Source organism: Ruditapes philippinarum, unplaced genomic scaffold (genome assembly GCF_026571515.1).
Source record: "Ruditapes philippinarum isolate M1 unplaced genomic scaffold, ASM2657151v2 ctg2211_1_1_1_1, whole genome shotgun sequence".
In the NCBI taxonomy this organism is placed as follows: Eukaryota; Metazoa; Mollusca; class Bivalvia; order Venerida; family Veneridae; genus Ruditapes; species Ruditapes philippinarum.
The window spans coordinates 90,362-113,717 of record NW_026856501.1 but is presented as its reverse complement, the minus strand read 5'-3'; the positions used below and the strand labels follow the sequence as shown (position 1 = coordinate 113,717).

Genomic DNA, 23,356 nt, shown 5'->3' with positions numbered 1-23,356 from the left:
ACTAGAGTTTATAAGTTAAAAACCATCTGTGGGCAAATAGGCGGCTTGAAATACGCACCGATTGTCATCTTTACATACATACATGCTATTTGTTTTCTCTCCAGAATTGGATTATCAGTGGTACTGTTTTTACGATAGTATTAATTCATTATCAATATTCGTTACATGCGTGGTTTAGTGGAACCAACGCCAACCATATAGAATCCATCCCTCATCCTAACGTGTCTATTGGGTGAGAAGACATTCCACGTGAAGAACATCAACATAATAATTAGCGCTTACTTTATAATACACGTGATAATACACGTGAATCTCGTGCCACAGGTCGGATATCGTGTCTAGGTCAGTCATATTTTGGGAACTGCGTGCATGGGCAGAAAATATATACATATGCAGAAGTCAGTCCAATCAAAATGTTTGCGTGGAAAATCAGTAACTTTTTCAAGAAGTGAAACTACGCGTGTTCGGACAATCAGAAATTAAACTCTATATTATTTTACTTTACAACATTTTTTTTTTTTTTGGGGGGGGGGGGGGGAGAATAAATAAATAAATAAATAAATAAATAAATAAATAAATAAATAAAATAATAAAATAAATAAAATAAATAAATAAATAAATAAATAAATAAATCTCTGAGTTCCTACACCTTTCCATAAACAATGGAATTTTAAAAGTACTGTACAAACAGTCACGTGCCGTGGCACGTATATTATATATAGATAAAAATTAGATAAAATTACACTCCTTCAAAATAATTGTAATTGCATAATATTTATTCACAATTTATACGCTGTTGGAAAACCTACAATAACCGTTTATTGTACCGATCACATACTGTCTATGTACAAATGCTTTATTAAACTCTTAATTTAAATTACGTTTTTTTATCCTAAAGTAGGAACGGGAATTATTATTAATAATTCATCATTCATTTAAAAGACAATACATTGACACATTCTTTGGCCCGGGTCTACAAGAAAAGGGTCACGGGTATTTACTATCGAAGGGGTGCGCATTTTCTTAATCACTATATATAAGCGCACATTTCCGCCATTGTAATCTGTAGCAGAAAATAAAATATTCTCTATTCCAGCACACACTGGTGAATAGTTCAGAAAGTGCCAAAAAACTAGACGTTAGCAGCGAGTGCACCAATTTATTTTGCGCATTTGCCCATTTGAAAAATGTATCGGTCCAACATTACGTCGTAGTCTACTTGTCTACTGTCAAAATATTGGACGATCCCATTTTTAGTTGCAGTCCAAATACACATTATTGAAAATAGGCTGTGTATCGGATAACTCGTGGAAGCTGTTTATGTTCTACGATTGGTCGCTGGATTTTATGTGTATTAAAATGACCATCGGTGTTATATTCACCAACTCGATTGGTCAAACAGCTTATAGTTATTGACCGTTTTTTGACCTAGACGAACATTTCGTCTAGACAGTGTGACCGAATTTAATACACAAGTTCGCCATGTTGTAAGCGATTGTGCAGGGCTGCAAAAATACAAGAAAATGTCCGCTCTTTGAAACGAAAATGTGGACTTACTGGGTTCTGTTCGCTGCAAATGTGATTAATTTACAATTAACTGGTGAGTACATATAATTAATATCAATTAGGAAAAAAGTTTAATTGGCTGACAGATACTGTACAATGTTTGTTTGGACATATATACAGTGAACTGCACACTACATGTTAAACCGTTTGACGTAACGTTTCTATTTTTGTCCCATGTTGAGTGGCAACTGCATAATGCATGCTGGATGCGTTTTCTAGGACAGTTTATATAATTTATCACGCTTGTTTACTTTTCTTTATCCGCTCACAAATTATGTCAAATTGATTTTAGAAGTTTAAATGTTGATTAAATAGTTAAACGCTGACTAGAGCAGGTTTATTTACTATACTGAAACCTTTAATATGTGGTGTATTTCCATAATTTATTCAGTTAATATCAATTTCTGTATATGCCATACTTTAATTCGAGTGTTTAAGACTGACATACATTACATGTGTATGTATTAGATATATATAAAATTAAATGTGTTTTTAGTTCAGATTGCTATCAATACTAGATCTATTAGTATAAAATTTACCAAATTTACTATACACTGGGGTACAGTACAGTACAGTACAATACATGTATGAATTTTATGTTTTGTACAATGGGGGTTTGCAAGGTGTTAAATTTATGTTTTTTTAAGTGTTATTCATTGAAAATGAAATAAATTTTGTGTACAGTAATGTTCCCACTGCCTTTTTTGTTGCATGAATTTTTATATGGATTCTAACACCTTACTTTAGAAAATTGTCTGAGGGTAAAAAAGAAAAAATTGGCAAGCTAAGTAAATTTGTATCTAATATTATGAAGTATGGTTTAAGAGCAATAATTATTAGGACCCCCCTGTCATTAAAATGGACTATTCTTTGATGTCACTTGGCAGTTGAATATGTTTTATATCTATTTTGATGACTTTAATTGGTAGGAGCATCTTCATTGTTGACATAATCACAGATAATTAGCAGCAATTAAAAATTAGGAAGCATTAATTAGTCTTTGACAGACAGTATCTGTGTAATATGAGAATACAAGTCTTCAACTCTTGTTGTCCAAACATTCAATGAATTTGAACTGGCATTTATGGCTACAATCATCACCTATCCATAACATTAAAACTGACTGTCAGAACAGGTACTTGTCATCATTCAGAACTGTTCACAATTTAGAGGAAAAGATGGCTAAGCAGATGGATAGCTCATTGGTAGAAAAGGGGACGTTATTCCGAAGGTCCCGGGTTCGAGTCTCTTTCAGGCTGCAGATTTTTCTCACCCTGTGACATTTGGCGCACGACGTGGGGCCTGTGACTGTATATAGCTTAGAGCTTAATTGACATTGCTTTGTAATCATGAGAAATTCAAGGATAAATTTCAATATGGGGGGGGGGGGTTCACAGTTCATCAATATTTAGGGGAGATGTGTAAGCTTAGTCGGTAGAACAGCAGAACGGTATTCCAAAGGTCCGGGGTTCAAGTCTGTGTCAGGCTGCACATTTTCTCACCCTGTGACATACCATACTCTTATTACACACATCACTCTACTACTAGGGTAAGCATTGCTTCAGTCAGCTATTTTTTTGAAACACTGATTGGCTGAAGAGAGATAATAGTCGACAACTGTGAAGACCTGCCTTTAAATGGTGAAAATGTTCCTGCATTATTTACCAGTTTCAGGGCAATTTAAGTGAATATTATTCCCGAATTTTAACCTCCAAGATTGATCTCTGAATTACACTTGATGGAGTTAGGACCGTCATAGATGGAAAATTTTGTATTGATATATCCAAAACAGACTATCTACAATATATCAAACTAAATAGCTTGTACTGTACTGTAAGTGTAACAGACAGTCATCATAGTTATGTTATACAAACTTGTTTTAGTCTTCACAAGTACAATGTAAAGAAGGAATGTTTTTTGTTTAATACTATTTTCTCAATGACCTCTGAAAATTAAACTCCGGGTTCAAGTTTGTCAGAAAAGGAAGAGATCTGTACATATGTGACTTCTTACTTCAGTGTTAAGACAAAATAGAGAGGTATGTATGCAAGACAGGGAGAATTAGGTTTTAAATTGTATCAATATTTGAAATTGAGAATCAATATTGAATAATGTTTAACATGTTTAAACTATGTACATGATTAAAAGTTTAAATAATATAACAATTTCAGTATTATATAATAAGATAAAAGTCACCAATTTTTGAGACCTGGACATCACATGATCACAATAGTCAAGTCATCTAACATTATAGGAAGCCTGTCTGGCTATCTGAGGAATAAAAATGTATTGTATTTACACATTGATGAAATATAGTTTTCGGGAAGCATTTATGCTATACTGTATGTCAATATCTGCTTGATAACCAAGTCTCTGGTTGCTGTAATAATATTCCAGAATCTACCCTGAGTATATTGTACATGTATGTCTTGATTTATATTAGTTTGATTGTGTAGGAAGCTATAATCTGAAAGACACACTTTCGAATCTGTTCCTGGAACAAACCAGTACTGAGCAAGTTTGATTGTGTAGGAAGCTATAATCTGAAAGACACACTTTCGAATCTGTTCCTGGAACAAACCAGTACTGAGCAAGTTTGATTGTGTTGGAAGCTATAATCTGAAAGACACACTTTCGAATCCGTTCCTGGAACCAACCAGTACTAAGCAATGAGTGTCAAGTTTCTTGCTCAAGGAAACAACATGATTTTTTTTCAATTTTCAATACAACCTGCGGCTTTCTGAAGGGGAAAATATAGTGTGTGAAATCAGAAAAGGGAAAACTCAAATTCCAACAACTGAGAATGAAATTTACCCACACATTTTATAAAATGTTCAATTTCAGTTCAATTTAAAATGCATGGTACATAGCAGAGGCTATCTATAGGGACAGCTTGATATAAGTCAGCGAAGAATGTGCACAGGGCAATATACCTACATTTGTATTTTGGGTTAGGGGAAACAGCCTTTATTCGGCTGTAAAATACAAGAAAAAAACCACTGCTTGCCCCTGATGAGGTTTGAACCCTTGCAGATAGTGTTTACTAATCTGATGTGTTAACTACTCGGGCTTGCCGCCACTTAGACATGTTTGCAGGGTTTTTTTCCAGGATTTTGGGAACATGACCCATACCCATTGAATTTGGAATTTCAGCGATGTTTTGTTAAAATTTGGGAAAAATTGCATGACTTAAATTTTGCAGTGATTAAATGAATGCAAAGAATAACTGTCTCAGGAAGGAATCTTCAAACTATTAAACACCATAACAGTGAAGAAGTCCTTATTTTCTAAGATTTTAGAATTTGTTATTAAATATTTTTATTTTGTAACTTTCAATTGGGAATTTTTTCCTGTGGATTGGGAAAATAATATTCTATTTTCGATTGGGAATATGACCGAATATCGGCTATAAAATAAGGCAAAAAAAATCCCTGGTTTGTCTTGATGAATTACTATAACTTTTGTCACTTTAAAGGGACTTCATTGAGGTTTTTTTTTAACATGATTGGACTAGAAATATTTTTCTAAGATTTGTACATTTGTGTATATATACATTTGTTAAAGGTCTGGACAAATGACTTGTGTGCATTATGAAATAGTACACAGCATGTACAGTGCAAATTAAAGTTAAATTAAACCAGGCCCGGACCTGACTATACATGCATTCTATATATTTATCACCTTAGTTGTATTATTTTTGACATTAAAATCCTCCAAGCTGGCACAATGGAGTGTTCCTTGAAGCAAAAAGTGATTGGGTAAGTTACAGAGTATGAAATGGTTGAAGTTAATAAATAACATGTGATTTAAGGTATATATGATTTTTAACATACAACTATAGATTGTGTTTTGCAAGGTACACAAATGAACAAGCATAAATATTGAAATGTTACGTAGTATAATTTATTTTTCTTTATGTACATTGTTTATATTTATTTTAACAATCAAAGGACTTCCTAACAACACAGTACTATCACCTTACGTCTAGTCAGTACAAGATAACAACCTGGGCTAGATAAATGCTTTTGTTGAAGTTTATTGACATATGTATGAGTCAAAATTACTTTTTTATGTAAACAACACTCCATGCATAAAAGAATATAGTCAATTTTCTAAATGATATGCTTTTTGAAATATGATAGTTCGCTGTATTTTAGGCAAAACAAAATAGAATAATTAGCATATTGTTTCATGTCCCAGTTATTTAAGTTTTATATTATAATACTTTTAGTTTTATCATTACAAAAAGCACTATTCTATTTATTTAATTACAACATTTAATTTCAACATAAACATATGTATATGATTTATAGAAAATTTGTACTATATATACTTGTTACAAGTCAATTATAAATTTTAACTTTAGATGATTAATGTCCCATTTTTGAACAGAAATAAAACAAAGTAACAAACAAATAAATATCTTGCTTTTTATCAATTATAAAGTTTTCTTTATTATGTTTAAGAAGACTAAATGTTTATTTATGAAGTACATTTTGTACATATAATTGAAAGGCATTAATCATTAGATGTATGCCTGTTACATTTCAGTATTAAACTGACAATGTGAACGTTTTTTTTTACCTCATTTAAGTAGGACAATGCTAAAAAATTGAAAGTTTTTTTAACCTCATTTAATGAGGTCAATCACTGAACAATGTGAAGTGTTTTTTCTACATGATTTATGAACATCAATCACTGACAATGTGATTTTTTTTTACCTCCTTTATGTAGGTCAATCACTGACTATGTGAGTTTTTTACCTCATTTAAGTAGGTCAATCACAGACATTGTGAACGTTTTTTTTACCTCATTTAAGTCAGTCAGTCACCGACAATTTGAAAGTTTTTCCCTCATTTAAGTAGGTCAATCACTTACAATGTGAAAGTTTTTTTACCTCATTTAAATAAGTCAATTACTGACAATGTGAACGTTTTTTACCTCATTTAAATAAGTCAATTACTGACAATGTGAAAGTTTTTTACCTCATTTAAATAAGTCAATCACTGACAATGTGAAAGTTTTTTACCTCAATTAGATAAGTCAATCACTGACAATGTGAAAGTTTTTCCCTCATTTAAGTAGGTCAATCACTTACAATGTGATTTTTTTTTACCTCATTTAAATAGGTCAATTACTGACAATGTGAACATTTTTTACCTCATTTAAATAGGTAAATCACTGACAATGTGAAAGTTTTTTTACCTCATTTAAGTTGGTCAGTCACTGACAATGTTAAAGTTTTTCCCTCATTTAAGTAGGTCAATCACAAACAATGTGAAAGATTTTTACCTAATTTAAATAGGTCAATCACTGACAATGTGAAAGTTTTTCACCTCATTTAAGTAGGTCACTGGAAGTTGTTTTTTTTACATGAACAATTTGAAAGTTCTAAACCTCATTTATGAAGGTCAATCACTGACAATGTGAAAGTTCTTTACATCATCTATGACAATGTGAAAGTTCTTTACATCATTTACGACAATGTGAAAGTTCTTTACATCATCTTTGACAATGTGAAAGTTCTTTACATCATCTTTGACAATGTGAAAGTTCTTTACATCATCTTTGACAATGTGAAAGTTCTTTACATCTTTTATGACAATGTGTAAGTTCTTTACATCTTTTATGACAATGTGAAAGTTCTTTACATCATTTATGACAATGTGAAAGTTCTTTACATCATTTATGACAAGGTGAAAGTTCTTTACATCATTTATGACAAGGTGAAAGTTCTTTACATCATTTATGACAAGGTGAAAGTTCTTTACATCATTTATGACAAGGTGAAAGTTCTTTACATCATTTATGACAATATGAAAGTTCTTTACATCTTTTATGACAATCTGAAAGTTCTTTACAACATTTATGACAAGGTGAAAGTTCTTTACATCATCTTTGACAATGTGAAAGTTCTTTACATTATTTATGACAATATGAAAGTTCTTTACATCATTTATGACAATGTGAAAGTTCTTTACATCATTTATGACAAGGTGAAAGTTCTTTACATCATTTATGACAAGGTGAAAGTTCTTTACATCATCTTTGACAATGTGAAAGTTCTTTACATTATTTATGACAATATGAAAGTTCTTTACATCATTTATGACAAGGTGAAAGTTCTTTACATCATTTATGACAAGGTGAAAGTTCTTTACATCATTTATGACAATGTGAAAGTTCTTTACATCATTTATGACAAGGTGAAAGTTCTTTACATCATTTATGACAATGTGAAAGTTCTTTACATCATTTATGACAATATGAAAGTTCTTTACATTATCTATGACAATATGAAAGTTCTTTACATCATTTATGACAATGTGAAAGTTCTGTACATCTTTTATGACAATGTGTAAGTTCTTTACATCTTTTATGACAATGTGAAAGTTCTTTACATTATTTATGACAACATGAAAGTTCTGTACATCATTTATGACAAGGTGAAAGTTCTTTATATCATTTATGACAATGTGAAAGTTCTTTACATCATATATGACAATGTGAAAGTTCTTTACATCATATATGACAATGTGAAAGTTCTTTACATCATTTATGACAATATGAAAGTTCTTTACATCATTTACGAAGGGCAAACACAGACAATATGAAAGTTATTTTTACCTTATTTGAAAATCACTGAACAATGTTATGTTTTTTTGTTACATCATTTACATGGGTCAAGCTTTAAACAACTTAACCCATTATTGCATGAGAATATTGTGAAAATGGCTGTTTTCATTGAAAAGTCTGCCTTTACAAGTTCAAATTGCTATAAAACTATAAAAAACTGCTTCAATACTTATCAAACATGGCACAAATGTTGACTGGACCATTGCCTTTGTAACAACATGCTCAGTCTTAAATTTCCTGTAACCATGGCAATGAGGGGACATCTCAAAATTGCAAAAAAAACCCTATTTTGCGTTGATATTTTCCATCAAAATTGATTTCAAAGTGCTGCAACATCTTAATGGATTGAGATAGACTCAAAGGCTTTTCAGTGTTGGTTAAACGTTACATTATGATCGACCTGGGGTCATTTTTAGCCTCCCACAAGTCCAAAATTTTCTTGGCAATGAGGGGGACTCCGCCCCCCTTCAAACCCCACAAACAGAAGGGGGCACACCCCCTTCTGGCAACCCCCTGATGTATCTTTTGGATAGGGGGCCCAATGAAAAGTGGTCACTTTTTTAAACAACATTTCTCAAACAAAAACAAGTGTTGGGGGCCTAAATAATGCATTTTTTCACCATTTGAGACAAAAAAAAAAGGGGGGGGGGAGTGTAAAAGGCGTTAAAGTCGTGTATATCGGGTAATGGGTTAAAAATATATCATAAAACATAGAGAATGTATGTTTACATGTATATGCTGCAGAAAAAAAATCTGATTTAGTGATAGATTAATGACTTACCACAAACATAAATACAGGAAGTGGTATTTTAATTAAAATAGAAAAATATTACGACATGTTCCGACTCCTTACTTTAATTAATTCCTGATAATTTAAGAGTGCTTGAGATTGATATATTTATGAGTTGTTTTTTCAAGTAAGCACTTATTTTATACTTGTTTTTTTAAATATACTTGTAGAGAAATGTGGTTGTTAAACTTGAACAGCAGTTTCTATATAATCATGAATGTCAAAAAGATCTTGCTGATTTGTCACGCTGGAAGTTTCTCACTAACATGAAATCATGTAAATAATATTATATTCCCCAACAACATAATCCATTAATTGAGAACAAGATATTGTATTGAATTTTTCTTACAGGTTAATATCGGTCTATAGCTACATGATAAAAAAATTAAAAAGAAATGCATGTTAAGAAAAACATAATTTTGTGTTGAGAAAAGTTTTTTCTTCCCCTTTATCAAATATATCATGTAATTTTGCTCAGGGCTGCTTCCTCAACCTGTGAAAAAATAAGCCCCGACTTGTAATAATATTATTTTAATATACACAACATATTCAAGAAAAAATGTTTATTATAATTTTTCATTAAATCATGGTCACTTTATTCACACATTTAGTTTTGTGACTGATATCATTTATAAAAGTGTTATTCACAGCATCATATTTTACAGTTAGTTACATGCATTAATACACTTGTTATCCTCCGCCGAAAAGGCGGCGGGGGATATAGTAATAGTCTCCGTCCGTCCGACCTTCCGTCTGACATTTTTGTCCGGAGCATATCTCTTAATGTATTTGAGTTATCAACTTGAAACTTCATAGGTGCATAGACCTCATTGAGGAGGAGTGCAGTGCACAAGGATGATAACTCTACCTTTCATAATTTTTGAGTTATTGCCCTTTGTTATTTTTCATACTTAATTTTTCACCTGAGTGGAGCATAACTCAAAAAGTGTTTGAGATATCAACATGAAATGTCATAGGTGGATAGATCTTATTGAGGAGGAATGCTGTGCGCAAGAATGATAACTCTTCCCTATACAATTTTTGAGTTATTCCTCTTTGTTCTTTTTCATAATATTTTGTCCGGAGCTTATCTCAAAAAGTATTTGAGGTATCAACTTGAAACTTCATAGCTGGATGGATCTCATTGAGGAGGAGTGCAGTGAAGAAGAACGATAACTCTACCCAGCATAATTGTTTAGTTATTGCCCTTTGTTATTTTTCAAAATTAATTTTTGTCCAGAGCATAACTCAAAAGGCCTTTGAGATATCATTATGAAACTTCATAGGTGCATAGATCTAACTCAGGAGGTTTGCAGTGCACAAGAATGATAACTCTACCTTTTATAATTTTTGAGTTATTGCCCTTTGTTATTTTTCATACTTAATTTTTCAATTCAATTTTTTCTTAAAAGTGTTTGAGGTATCAACTTGAAACTTCATAGGTGGATAGATTTTACTGAGGAGGGATGCAGCACACAAGAATGATAACCTACCCTGCATTATTTTTCAGTAATTGCCCTTTGTTATTTTAAGCCATCAGTATTCACATAGGTTTCAAATCTGTAATCACTATAGCCATCAGTTTTCATTACCAAAAGACCTTAAAATGGAGTTATTCTGCTCTACTACATATACATTCTTCCAATGAGCAAATACATTCGGCGGGGGATGGCCATGTTCACATGGCTCTTGTTACTATATAAAGTAACAAAATCGCCTATGATTTCAACTGATTATGAGTGTCATGTGACCTATTATGAGTTTGCGACCCGGGGCCCGAGAACTAGTTATCAGCCTGCTGAACATGTGCACGTGCACAAAATAAAACAATGACGTCACATTTTAAGTCACCAAACATTTAACTGTAAAAGCGAAAGTAGGTTTCATTAAGCATGAATCTCTTGATTTTATTATGAGAGCTGAATCGTATTTCGTACAAACATAGTTTTATTACTATTGAAATTTAAAGAAATAATACAACAATTTCATTTAGATAAAAATAAAACTTGCTTCTAGATTCTACTGTAGTGTACTTTGAACATACAAAAAGTAAACAACTCTGTAGAAGTTACTGTACCAGTACTGTAGAAATGCTGACAGGAATTTCAACGAAAGAAATTTCAAAGTATTTTTTTTTTTTAGAAAAAAATGCTACTATTAGGTAAAGACATTAATACACGTCTTAGTTGTGCCAGAAGGTGACAATCGGCCCTGAAATGAATAATGTCCTCGGGCCATTATTCATTTTGCGGGCCGAATATCACCTTCCGGCCCTACTCTGCTGTGTATTAATCTCTTATTAATGGCTTTAATTTTGAATATAGTTTTGATGTAAAAGCTCAGTTTTACCTTGTTGATCTGATGATAATCTTATAATTCCTCTGTGTGATTTCAGAAGTTGCAAGCGTAAACCCCACATTCTGTGCTTTCAAGAATGAGAATTTCCAGATAAACACAACAGCATCATGGTCGTCACAAAGTGATTGGTTGAGGAATCTTTTGTTAGAGGAGTATGAACAGACACGGGGCGTATTCTTGTCGGGCGGGTACGAGAGGTGTGAGGACTCTTTAAATACCAGTCATTGTTATACACTGTGGGCAAAGTCAGCTGACCAGTCTACTCCTGTCATAGCCAAGCAAGGTATGTATTATCACTGTATATCACTATTAATTAGTACAAACTAACAGCCTCATAGGGCGGCCGTGGCCGAGTGGTTAAGGTCGTTGACTTCAAACCACTTGCCCCTCATGGCTATGGATTCGCATCCCGACAGGGACTTTGAATTCTTTCATGTTAGGAAGCTATCCAGCTAGCTTACGTTGGTGGTTCTACTCAGGTGCCTGTTTTTGCCTGAAATAATGCACGGAAGGGCACCTGAGATCTTCCTCCACCAGTTAAGCTGGAACGTCGCCAAATGACCTATACTGTGTCGGTGTGACGTAAATCCAAAAAATAACAGCCTCGTATACAATGGAGAAGGGCCTCATGACATTTATTAGTCCCCTACCGGTTTACCGGAGGGGACTTTAGGTTTACCCTCCGTCCGTCTGTCCGTCTGTCCGTCCGTCTGTCCGTCTGTCTGTCAGTCCGTCAGTCCGTCCGTCCACAAAACTGGATCCCGCGATAACTTGAAAAGTACTGAAAATATTTTTATGAAACTTGGTATATGGATAGATGGCAGTATGGAGATTATGCACGTCTTTTTCTTTTCTTCCTATGTTGAAAATTCTGGTTGCTATGGCAACAAATAGGCTGAAAATATGGCAAATTTTACACATAAACTGGATCCAGTGATAACGCAAAAAGTACTGGAAATATTTTTATGAAACTTGACAAATGGGTAGATGGCAGTCTTGGGATTATGCACGTCATTTTCTTTTCTTCCGATGTTGAAAATTCTGGTTGCTATGGCAACAAATAGGCTGAAAATATGGCAAATTTTACACATAAACTGGATCCAGTGATAAAGCAAAAAGTACTGGAAATATTTTTATGAAACTTGACATATGGGTAGATGGCAGTATGGAGATTATGCACGTCATTTTCTTTTCTTCCTATGTTGAAAATTCTGGTTGCTATGGCAACAAATAGGCTGAAAATATGGCAAATTTTACACATAAACTGGATCCAGTGATAAAGCAAAAAGTACTGGAAATATTTTTATGAAACTTGACATATGGGTAGATAGCAGTCTTGAGATTATGCATGTCTTATCTGTTCTTCCTATTTTGAAAAAATATCAGTTGCCTTGGCAACAAATAGGCTTAAAACATGGCAAATATAACTATATTTGTGATTAGTCAAAAAGAGCTGAAAATTTTTATGAAATTGCATCTTTAATTCAAGAGTTATCTCCTCTTTAAGAATTTTGCTTTTAAAATGTTATATTTTGGTAACAGGGATGTTTCAAATATTAAAAATAGAGTGTCATTCAGTCCGTCTGTCTGTCTGTTCATAAAAACTTTTTCCTGTGATCACTTTTAAAGAACTTTTCCAACAAGTTTACTTAAAATAGAGAAAATTGAAACATTAGTGAATGGCCAATGGCCCTTCAGAATGTTGATGGGGTTCTAACCGGTAGGGGACTTATGGATTGCTTGCAATACTATGATAATTGCTTGTTGATTTAAATCTGCTGTTGTTTAATACTGTAACATACATATGAGCAGCGCCATGACAAAACCAACATAGTGCGTTTGCGACCAGCATGGATCCAGACCAGCCTGCACATCCGCGCAGTCTGATAAGGATCCATTCTGTTCGATAGCAGTTTCTCTACTTGTAATACTAGTCTTTAAGCGAACAGCAGGGATTCTGATCAGACTGCACGGATTCACAGGCTTGTCTGGATCCATGCTAGTCGCAAATGCACTATGATTGTTTTGTCATGGCACGGCTCATATTATTTTGGCATATGTCAGTGATTTTTTATAAAGATCTGCGCAGTAAGTTTGATTACTGATAACAGACAGACAGTTGTGCATGAAATATAAATAAATAATATTTCACAAATGAAAAATAAACAATAATTGATGTTGTTATAATTGTTTAGTTGCATTTTTATCTGATAATTAAAAATAAACAAATACTACAAATATTACATACAAGAACAGTAGTACACAGATTATGTTCACAATGGTGTAAGTATCAATTAATCATCAGTCTCATTTTATGAGAATTTTTCAAAAACACATCGCTGTCGATCGGAAACGAAAATAATATCAGGCAATTTAGTTCCGATGGAACTGTGTCACACATTGTGATATCTTGTCATTTACAAAACATTACATAACATTTTAAGCCTATTATAGCATTCGGCATGATATGGCCAGTTATGTGTTGACGGGCCGTAAAAATCCAAACAAACAAACAAGCATTGTGATATCTTGATATTATTAACTACTATTTGTATGTGAACAGCAGTAAAATTTAAAGAATTGTGATGTTATATTTTCAATATACATAATATTTACTCGTCCGAAGCCATGTCGATGTCAATTAATGCCAATTTTCACACTTGACTTTGTACGTGAAGTACCACAACATGTACTTGGTCAACTAACAGTGTCCAACTTTATGTTTGTATATTAATTACCACGCCTTGCATAAGGGGCCAGTTTAGTGTAAAATTGCTAATCAGCAATGCGATGCGTGTTTTTTTGTTGTTGTTGTTTTTTCCTGTTAAGGGAAAGACATTTTTTTGCCAAAATATTGGTCTGGCCAAGATCGGACAAACTGGACTGTCGATGACTGCCTTGTGATGTGATAGTATTTTCCTTGGCAAGTAGTTTAGTTTGTTTGGGTCAAGGTCACTGGGACATGCTTTTCCTACTTTACTATTTATTAAAACTTGTAGGGATACTTGTATTATTAATTGTTTTTGTTATCATTATAAAATAAGCTATGAAGTATTTACCAGCAGCTGGTTGATGTTATATCAGGAAGTTACCAGTTAATTATTAAGAATCAATGTGTTGCACATGATCTTTGTGTAATACAATAACATGATACAACATGCTCTATCATCATGTTTCATTGTGTATATATAATTCAAGGACAAAATAAGACAACTTCAGACCAAATTTTGTACAATTGTTAAACATATACATAATAAGTAAACATATGTTTGTCTACTTGAACTTTGAATTTTACTTCATTTTACATTCATTTAAGCTCTTTAATAAGGTTTTAAAAGTGTTTTAGATATATGATTTGATAAAATAGTTGTGAAAGTGACAGAAACGAAATATGACAGTGTTTCTGTTGAAAAATAAAACAGTGCTATGGAAGAGATTTTCACTAAACTTTATACATGTATATATAGCATATGGTAATATCAAGTTTGGTTGGTCAAAGTACAATAATCGCTTAAGTGTTCCTCAGAAAAAAATCTAATTTCTACTTATCTTAATACTAATATATTATAACATTACCTTAGGTATTTGAATGATATACAGGCTGGCCTGGCTGCAGGAATACACAGGCTGGCCTGACTGCATGAATTTACAGACTGGCCTGGCTGCAGGAATATACAGACTGGCCTGGCTGCAGTAATATACAGGCTGGCCTGACTGCAGGAATATACAGGCTGGCCTGACTGCAGGAATATACAGGCTGGCCTGACTGCATGAATTTACAGACTGGCCTGGCTGCAGTAATATACAGGCTGGCCTGACTGCAGGAATATACAGACTGGCTTGACTGCATGAATTTACAGACTGGCCTGGCTGCAGTAATATACAGGCTGGCCTGACTGCATGAATTTACAGACTGGCCTGGCTGCAGTAATATACAGGCTGGCCTGACTGCAGGAATATACAGAATGGCCTGACTGCAGGAATATACAGGCTGGCCTGACTGCAGGAATATACAGGCTGGCCTGACTGCATGAATTTACAGACTGGCCTGGCTGCAGTAATATACAGGCTGGCCTGACTGCAGGAATATACAGGCTGGCTTGACTGCAGGAATACACAGGCTGGCCTGACTGCATGAATATACAGGCTGGCCTAACTGCATGAATTTACAGGCTGGGCTGGCTGCAGGAATATACAGGCTGGGCTGGCTGCAGGAATATACAGGCTGGCCTGGCTGCAGTAATATACAGGCTGGCCTGGCTTTAGGAACTTACAGGTTGGCCTAGCTGCAGGAATATACAGGCTGGGCTGGCTGCAGGAATACACAGGCTGGCCTGACTGCAGGAATATACCGGCTGGCCTGACTGTAAGAATATACAGACTGGCCTGGCTGCAGTAATATACAGGCTGGCCTGACTGTAAGAATATACAGACTGACTTGACTGCAGGAATATACAGGCTGGCTTGACTGCAGGAATATACAGACTGACTTGACTGCAGGAATATACAGGCTGACTTGACTGCAGTAATATACAGGCTGGCCTGACTGCAGGAATATACAGGCTAGCTTGACTGCAGGAATATACAGGCTAGCTTGACTGCAGGAATATACAGGTTGGCCTGGCTGTATATTGGTGACAAAGGCTAATTTTTTTTTTTGTGGGGGGGGGGGGGGGGGCGTAAAAAGTTTAAAGCTTAGTTGGAATTATCATTAGTCACTTATAATCTCCTTTCTTATTATTTTTGAATTGAAGCTTTCTGTTGTTTGCTTTTTTGATGTTTCAAAACATTATATTTTCATATCAAAGGTACCTGGAATAGTTCATTAAAAGGTTTATAATGCTTCAACATAAACAACAAAATATCTTTTGCTACATTCTTGTTTGATAGTATAATATCATATGATTAAATGTAAATATTGAAAATATTCATTCAATGTGTGATGTTCAACACCTAAAACTTGTTTTCTGACAGTTCCACATCATTATAATGACTGGAAACAATGCTCACATACACTTGTGTAGAATATATAAAAACAACAGCACTGATTTATTATGTTGCAACATTAGGAATCTAAAAGATGACTTTGCATAAAGTTACGCTATTCAATAAAGTAATTTGAGTGACGGAGGCAGCGTATTTCCCAGACCTGCATTATTTTAATGTCTGGAATGTAGGACTGCTCTCTATTTAATTGGATTTTTTCAGTGGCATCATATTCAGACAATGTAATTATGTGTTGTTTGTACTGTGTTGTGAGAAATTTTATGAAAAATTAAAACATCAACAACAAGAGATGATCTACATGTTAGTGTGACCAGATGGTCAGATATTGTTTCACCCGCTGTAGATCATAAGAAAAGCCAGGTCAAAGTAAGAACTTATCAAGTCAAATTAATTAAAATACCATGTCAAGTCAAGAAATACCAGGCCTGGTTAAGAAATACCAGGTCAATTTAAGAAATACCCAGTTAAGTTTTAAGAATCAAAAAAAATAAAACAAAATTTTAAACAAAAACAAAAGGCCCCGTTGGAAGATAAAAAAAACCAAGTAAGGCTTTTAAAATACAAATTAGTTAAGAAAAACCAGGCAATTAAAAAGAAAAACCCGATCAAAAAAAAATTAAAAAAAGTTCCAAAATAAGTTAAGAATACCTTCGTTTTAAAACAAAGTTAAAATAACAATCTTGAGTGCCCAAAAGGCTTTAAATTAAGAATCCCATTAAGATTTACAATTTAGGAAACCCCGATAAGAAAATACTTAATTCAAAAGTTAAAATTAAAAATTTTCTTCAAGTTAAAAAGAAATTTAAAAAAGGTCAAGGCTTAAATTTGTATTGATTGAGACTAAGTAAGTTCTTTAAAAATCAGTGAAAATTTTTTTGCTTTTTAAAATATAAACCCAAAGTTTTATAAAATAGGGTTTTTAAAAAAAGATACTGAAATATTTGTCTCTGGAGAGAAAACAATGATATGAAAGGCTGGAAATGTCAGGATAAATTATAGGATATGATTGTAGAGAGAGAGAGCACCATATTTGGTGAGAGATTGTCTAGACAAGGTGTAATGTATTGTCTAACAGTGTGGCACATACTATTGGCTTAAACAATCAAGAACTTGGATAGAAATCCTATACCAGAAAATAACACATGCTAGTAGTACATGTACATAGTATTCAAGATCGGAGAATATTTAAGCAACCTAACAAATATGATATTGTATAGATTATGATATTTTAAAGCACCAAGTTTTATTCTGTACTAGTACAAATATATGATGGTAAAAAGTGCATTTATATAAACAAGAAATTCACCAAGTTTTATTCTATATAAGCGTGTTATATAAGTAAAAAATTCACCAGGTTTTATACTATATTAGTGTGTTATATAAGCCAGAAATCCACCAGGTTTTGTTCTATATTAGTGTGTTATATAAGCCAAATATTCACTAGGTTTTATACTATATTAGTGTGTTATATAAGCCAGAAATCCGCCAGGTTTTGTTCTATATTAGTGTGTAACATAAGCCAGAAATCTGCCAGGTTTTGTTCTATATTAGTGTAACATAAGCCAGAAATCTGCCAGGTTTTATTCTATATTAGTGTGTAACATAAGCCAGAAATCTGCCAGGTTTTTGTTCTATATTAAGTGTGTAACATAAGCCAGAAATCTGCCAGGTTTTATCCTATATTAGTGTGTAACATAAGCCAGAAATCTGCCAGGTTTTGTTCTATATTAGTGTGTAACATAAGCCAGAAATCTGCCAGGTTTTATTCTATATTAGTGTGTAACATAAGCCAGAAATCTGCCAGGTTTTATTCTATATTAGTGTGTAACATAAGCCAGAAATCTGCCAGGTTTTGTTCTATATTAGTGTGTAACATAAGCCAGAAATCTGCCAGGTTTTATCCTATATTAGTGTGTAACATAAGCCAGAAATCTGCCAGGTTTTGTTCTATATTAGTGTGTAACATAAGCCAGAAATCTGCCAGGTTTTATTCTATATTAGTGTGTAACATAAGCCAGAAATCTGCCAGGTTTTATTCTATATTAGTGTGTAACATAAGCCAGAAATCTGCCAGGTTTTATCCTATATTAGTGTGTAACATAAGCCAGAAATCTGCCAGGTTTTATCCTATATTAGTGTGTAACATAAGCCAGAAATCTGCCAGGTTTTGTTCTATATTAGTGTGTAACATAAGCCAGAAATCTGCCAGGTTTTGTCCTATATTAGTGTGTAACATAAGCCAGAAATCTGCCAGGTTTTGTTCTATATTAGTGTGTAACATAAGCCAGAAATCTGCCAGGTTTTATCCTATATTAGTGTGTAACATAAGCCAGAAATCCACCAGGTTTTGTTCTATATTAGTGTGTAACATAAGCCAGAAATCTGCCAGGTTTTATCCTATATTAGTGTGTAACATAAGCCAGAAATCTGCCAGGTTTTATTCTATATTAGTGTGTAACATAAGCCAGAAATCCACCAGGTTTTATACTATATTAGTGTGTTATATAAGCCAGAAATCCACCAGGTTTTGTTCTATATTAGTGTGTTATATAAGCCAAAAATCCACCAGGTTTTATACTATATTAGTGTGTTATATAAGCCAGAAATCCACCAGGTTTTGTCCTATATTAGTGTGTTATATAAGCCAGAAATCCACCAGGTTTTGTTCTATATTAGTGTGTAACATAAGCCAGAAATCCACCAGGTTTATACTGTACAGATATCATGTTATTATACATTGTTGAGTACAATAAAGAATTCTATTGAACTTGTACACAGCTTTCGAACCTATTAGACAAGGTGCTAAGTCCAATATAGGTTTACTGTTGTGTACAGGTTCAATAGAATCAATATTGTACTCAACAATATATAGAGACCTCTTCATTTCATATCACCAAATTTTTAACATTTTGACAGAATTTTGTTACTGCAAGTACAATATAGATTTGTCATGGATGTCACTATATATTTACTGAGCACTTTCATGCTACCTGACCAGACTTTTAGATGGTAGCATTTTGGCATTGAAATTCATTAAATTGGCAATGAATTATTCTGAATTTAAAGAAGTTCAAAAGACATTTATAAGTCAGTTATTATATTAAAAAATAATGTATTATTTTAAAGACAGGAACTTTGGCCTAAAGTATGTTTCACTTTTTTACCTTCCTTGACAAAGTCTGTTTATCAGACACTGATTGTTTAATATAAAAGGTGTATATTTTATTCCAGGATGTTGGATACACTTCACAAAAGGTACTCCTAATAAATGTCAAGTGAGTAAATGTGACGAGTCACCATCAAACTGGACAGATGACTCACAGTTTCAGTTCTGTTGTTGTACAGGAAATAAATGTAACGATGTGAAAGATGCCGCAGATAGCAAGGAACAGGATAATGTACCGGTTCCACCCAAGGTTGCTCCTGTCACAGAGAAAAAGATTCAATCTAAAGGTTTACAATTTAAACGAAAACATATTAAAAATTTACGATTTGCACTTTAAAGGCACATTATGTCTCAGAAATCCATATCTATTAAAGTCTTTTGAAATGTCAAACATGTGTTAAATAATGTTTTACTAATGAATTTAGATTATGTTAGGAGTTAAACAGCTGACAAAAGAAGTGTTAAATGTGCAGTAATGTGTTGTAAAGGTAGCGAAATGTAAACAATGTGTATTTAACTAAATGCTAATTCACAAAAATTATACCAATTGCCAACAAAGCAAAAGAAGCAAAGATAGTTTATTTACTTTGTAAATTAGTTTATTAGTATTTTATGGAAACTGTAACAAGATATCAAAAATTAAATTTTTTTGTGAAATAAAAATGATAACATTTCTGAGGCATAATGTGTCTTTAAACAAGAACATATTAAAATGTAAAGAGACTACCAGGAAGTTTTAAAGTTTGTTAATCAGCTGTCAATAACAGTCATAAAATGGTAGGATTGTAAGGAAATTTTATTCAAGGCTCTAGAACTATACTTTCCTCTAAAAGTTTGGTGAAGTCGAAATTGCAAAATGGAAATTTACAAGTTGCCTAACATGGTAAAATAGTAAAATGTTGCAGACTCTCTTTGATAGAACTCTTAGTGAATTGCAGTAAAATACTATGTTACTGTCTATACCTAGTGTTGACCACACACAGTGACCATACATTTTAAGCTGCCAGTTAAAATATGGGATAAGTAGTAAGGCACTGGTTAGAAATTTTAAAACGTTAATATTCAACATAGTTTGGTAAAAGTAGATGACAGTAGATTCTGTAGTTGTAGCTATTAGGGCTCACAAAGACCACTCTGACCCCTAAAGCAAAATTGCTGCAGACTGCAGACTTTTTCTATAGCACATCTGAGCGGCGTCACGACAAAACCAACACAGTGCGTTTGCGACCAGCATGGATCCAGACCAGCACAGTCTGATCAGGATCCATGCTGTTCGCTTACAAACCCTACAACAAGTAGAGAAACAGCATGGATCCTGATCAGACTGCGCGGATGCACAGGCTGGTTTGGATTCATGCTGGTCGCAAACCCACTATGTTGGTTTTGTCATGACGCGGCTCATTTTATCATATAGTTCAGTGTATATGTTTGAATAGAAATAATGCATTTATTGTTTGATTTTGCAGAAAAAAGTAAGACTAAGGCTACATATTGTGCATACAGATGGAATCAACCTAAAGGAAGTAATGGTAAAATAAATGAGGATCAAGGAATGGGAAGTGTTCAAGATGGTGGTTATCAAGCTAAATGTGATGATGAGAATGACTACTGCTTCTCGTATTACACGTTAGACCCTGTCAACAAATCCAGAATTACAGTCAGTATTCAAGGTAAGGTTTTTATCATTATATGATGTCATTATAATCTAAAAAAATTAACTTGTGTAATGTATATCTCTCATCCCAGCTATTCAGTCAGACACAAATAGTTTGATAGAAAATGTGTATGAAATAGTTAGACAATTGAATGATTTTAACAGCGCAAAGGAAGGAACCTTGTAGATAAAAACGGTTTCCCACCAATAACTAAACAACATGCCTCGGTTGATATTCTTTATTAAACTAAAAATGCTTTTGGTATACACATTTCAAGGTCATTTGTTTTATAACAAATTGGCTGTCATTAAGGAGGCCTACATGATTCATAAATTTATGCATATATTATTTGGTAAGATTTGTGATAACTTTGTCATAAAATTGCTGCACACAACCTTTACAGTCACAAATACCTAGTGATTATTCATGACCAGTAGATAACCCCTATTGATCTTTTGGTCACTAGGTCAAAAGTCAGTCATAGAAACCTGACCACATAACTAATTAGCATGCAGATAGGGGGCATACATGTTTTACAAACATATCTTGTTTTTGTTATTTGTTGTTTTTCCCTGCTAAGGACCAGACACTTTTGTTCAAAATATTGGTCCGGCCAATGCCGGACTGACCGGACCGACAATGACGGCCCTGTTACAGGACCATTATTATTAAGAAAAAATGAAAGTAAGGAAAACAAAGACTTTGATTAATGCATTACAAAAAGAGGTTATTAGTCCCCTACCAGTTTAACCGGAGGGGACTTTAGGTTTACCCTCCGTCCGTCTGTCCGTCTGTCTGTCCGTCTGTCCGTCTGTCTGTCTGTCTGTCTGTCTGTCTGTCAGTCCGTCAGTCCGTCCGTCCACAAAACTGGATCCCGCGATAACGCAAAAAGTACTGAAAATATTTTTATGAAACTTGATATATGGATAGATGGCAGTATGGAGATTATGCACGTCTTTTTTTTTCTTTCTATGTTGAAAATTCTGGTTGCTATGGCAACAAATAGTCTGAAAATATGGCAAATTTAACACATAAACTGGATCCAGTGATAACTCAAAAAGTACTGAAAATATTTTTATGAAACTTGAAATATGGGTAGATGGCAGTCTGGAGATTATGCACATCTTTTTCTTTTCTTCCTATGTTGAAAATTCTGGTTGCTATGGCAACAAATAGCCTGAAATTTTCAAGATTTCTGATTTAAATTTTTCAGCTTTTTCACTATATGTTCTTTATTTCTTAAGGTGTTTACTTCAAACTTTAAAATATAAGTTTCTGGTCATCAACCACATCATATGTTGACAAGGTTTATAACTCTAGCACAAAAAATATCAGTATTACCTCCCTTGAACTTAGATTTTTTAGGGGAAAAAATGTTGTCTTTTTTAAATAACTTCTTTATTTCCTAATGTATCTACTTCAAACTTCATATATATGTTTCTTATTATCACTCGACATTTTTGAGAAGGTTAAATACTCTAGCAAGACTATGTCCAGAATTATGTCCCCACTTGAACTTAGATTTTTTTCGAGAAACTGGTATTTTCACTCCAACTTCTTCATTCCTTATAGGATTTACTTTAAATTCCAAACATCGTAATAATATGACAAGGTTGTATAAACATAATTTCCTTACTAAGCATGGTAACTTAACACATTACTGTGATATAGACAAACTTATTTTATTATGTTTTGTGGTCGATATTTTCAAATACAGACTCCATCCTCAAATTCATTATAAATGGCAATACACAGGAGTGTATGACAATTAAAGAACTTTTTGAGGGACCGGTAGGGGACTACTGTATTGCCCGCAATACTATCAAATGCTTGTTTTTCTTATTACGTTTACAAATCTAATTTAACAAAAATTTGTTTCCTTGTATATTAGAAAGCGTATAATTTATATAATACAGATTAGCACTTATAAACTTTTTTTTTACATTTTAAGAAAGTATATTTGGTAACAATAAGTTGAGTGTCTGGGAGGGAAGAATTAAGCTTGTTGTATGAGATTTGTTTTCATCTGTAATAAAACAGGCTCTACCAGACATGTGTGGGCGTAATTATTTTCTTGACATACAGACTTTAAGGCAGATTCTGATGTTATATCAGCACACAGGGACCTTAAGCTTAGAGAAATAAACTGAGTTGTGCCAATCTATACGGCAGTTAACT

General features: G+C 33.5%; 1 protein-coding gene across 1 annotated transcript in view; it reads left to right on the top strand.

Annotated features, from left to right (window-relative positions):
* Positions 1-1,241: 1,241 nt before the first annotated feature.
* Positions 1,242-23,356, top strand: part of LOC132746760 (uncharacterized) — a 70,094-nt gene continuing 47,979 nt past the window's right edge. Inside the window, exons 1-4 of the mRNA XM_060736009.1 lie at positions 1,242-1,600; positions 11,388-11,633; positions 19,589-19,810; positions 20,990-21,193. Of these exons, the coding sequence (XP_060591992.1) occupies positions 1,546-1,600; positions 11,388-11,633; positions 19,589-19,810; positions 20,990-21,193 (727 nt within the window). The 5' untranslated portion in view covers positions 1,242-1,545. The remainder of the gene's footprint in view (positions 1,601-11,387; positions 11,634-19,588; positions 19,811-20,989; positions 21,194-23,356) is intronic.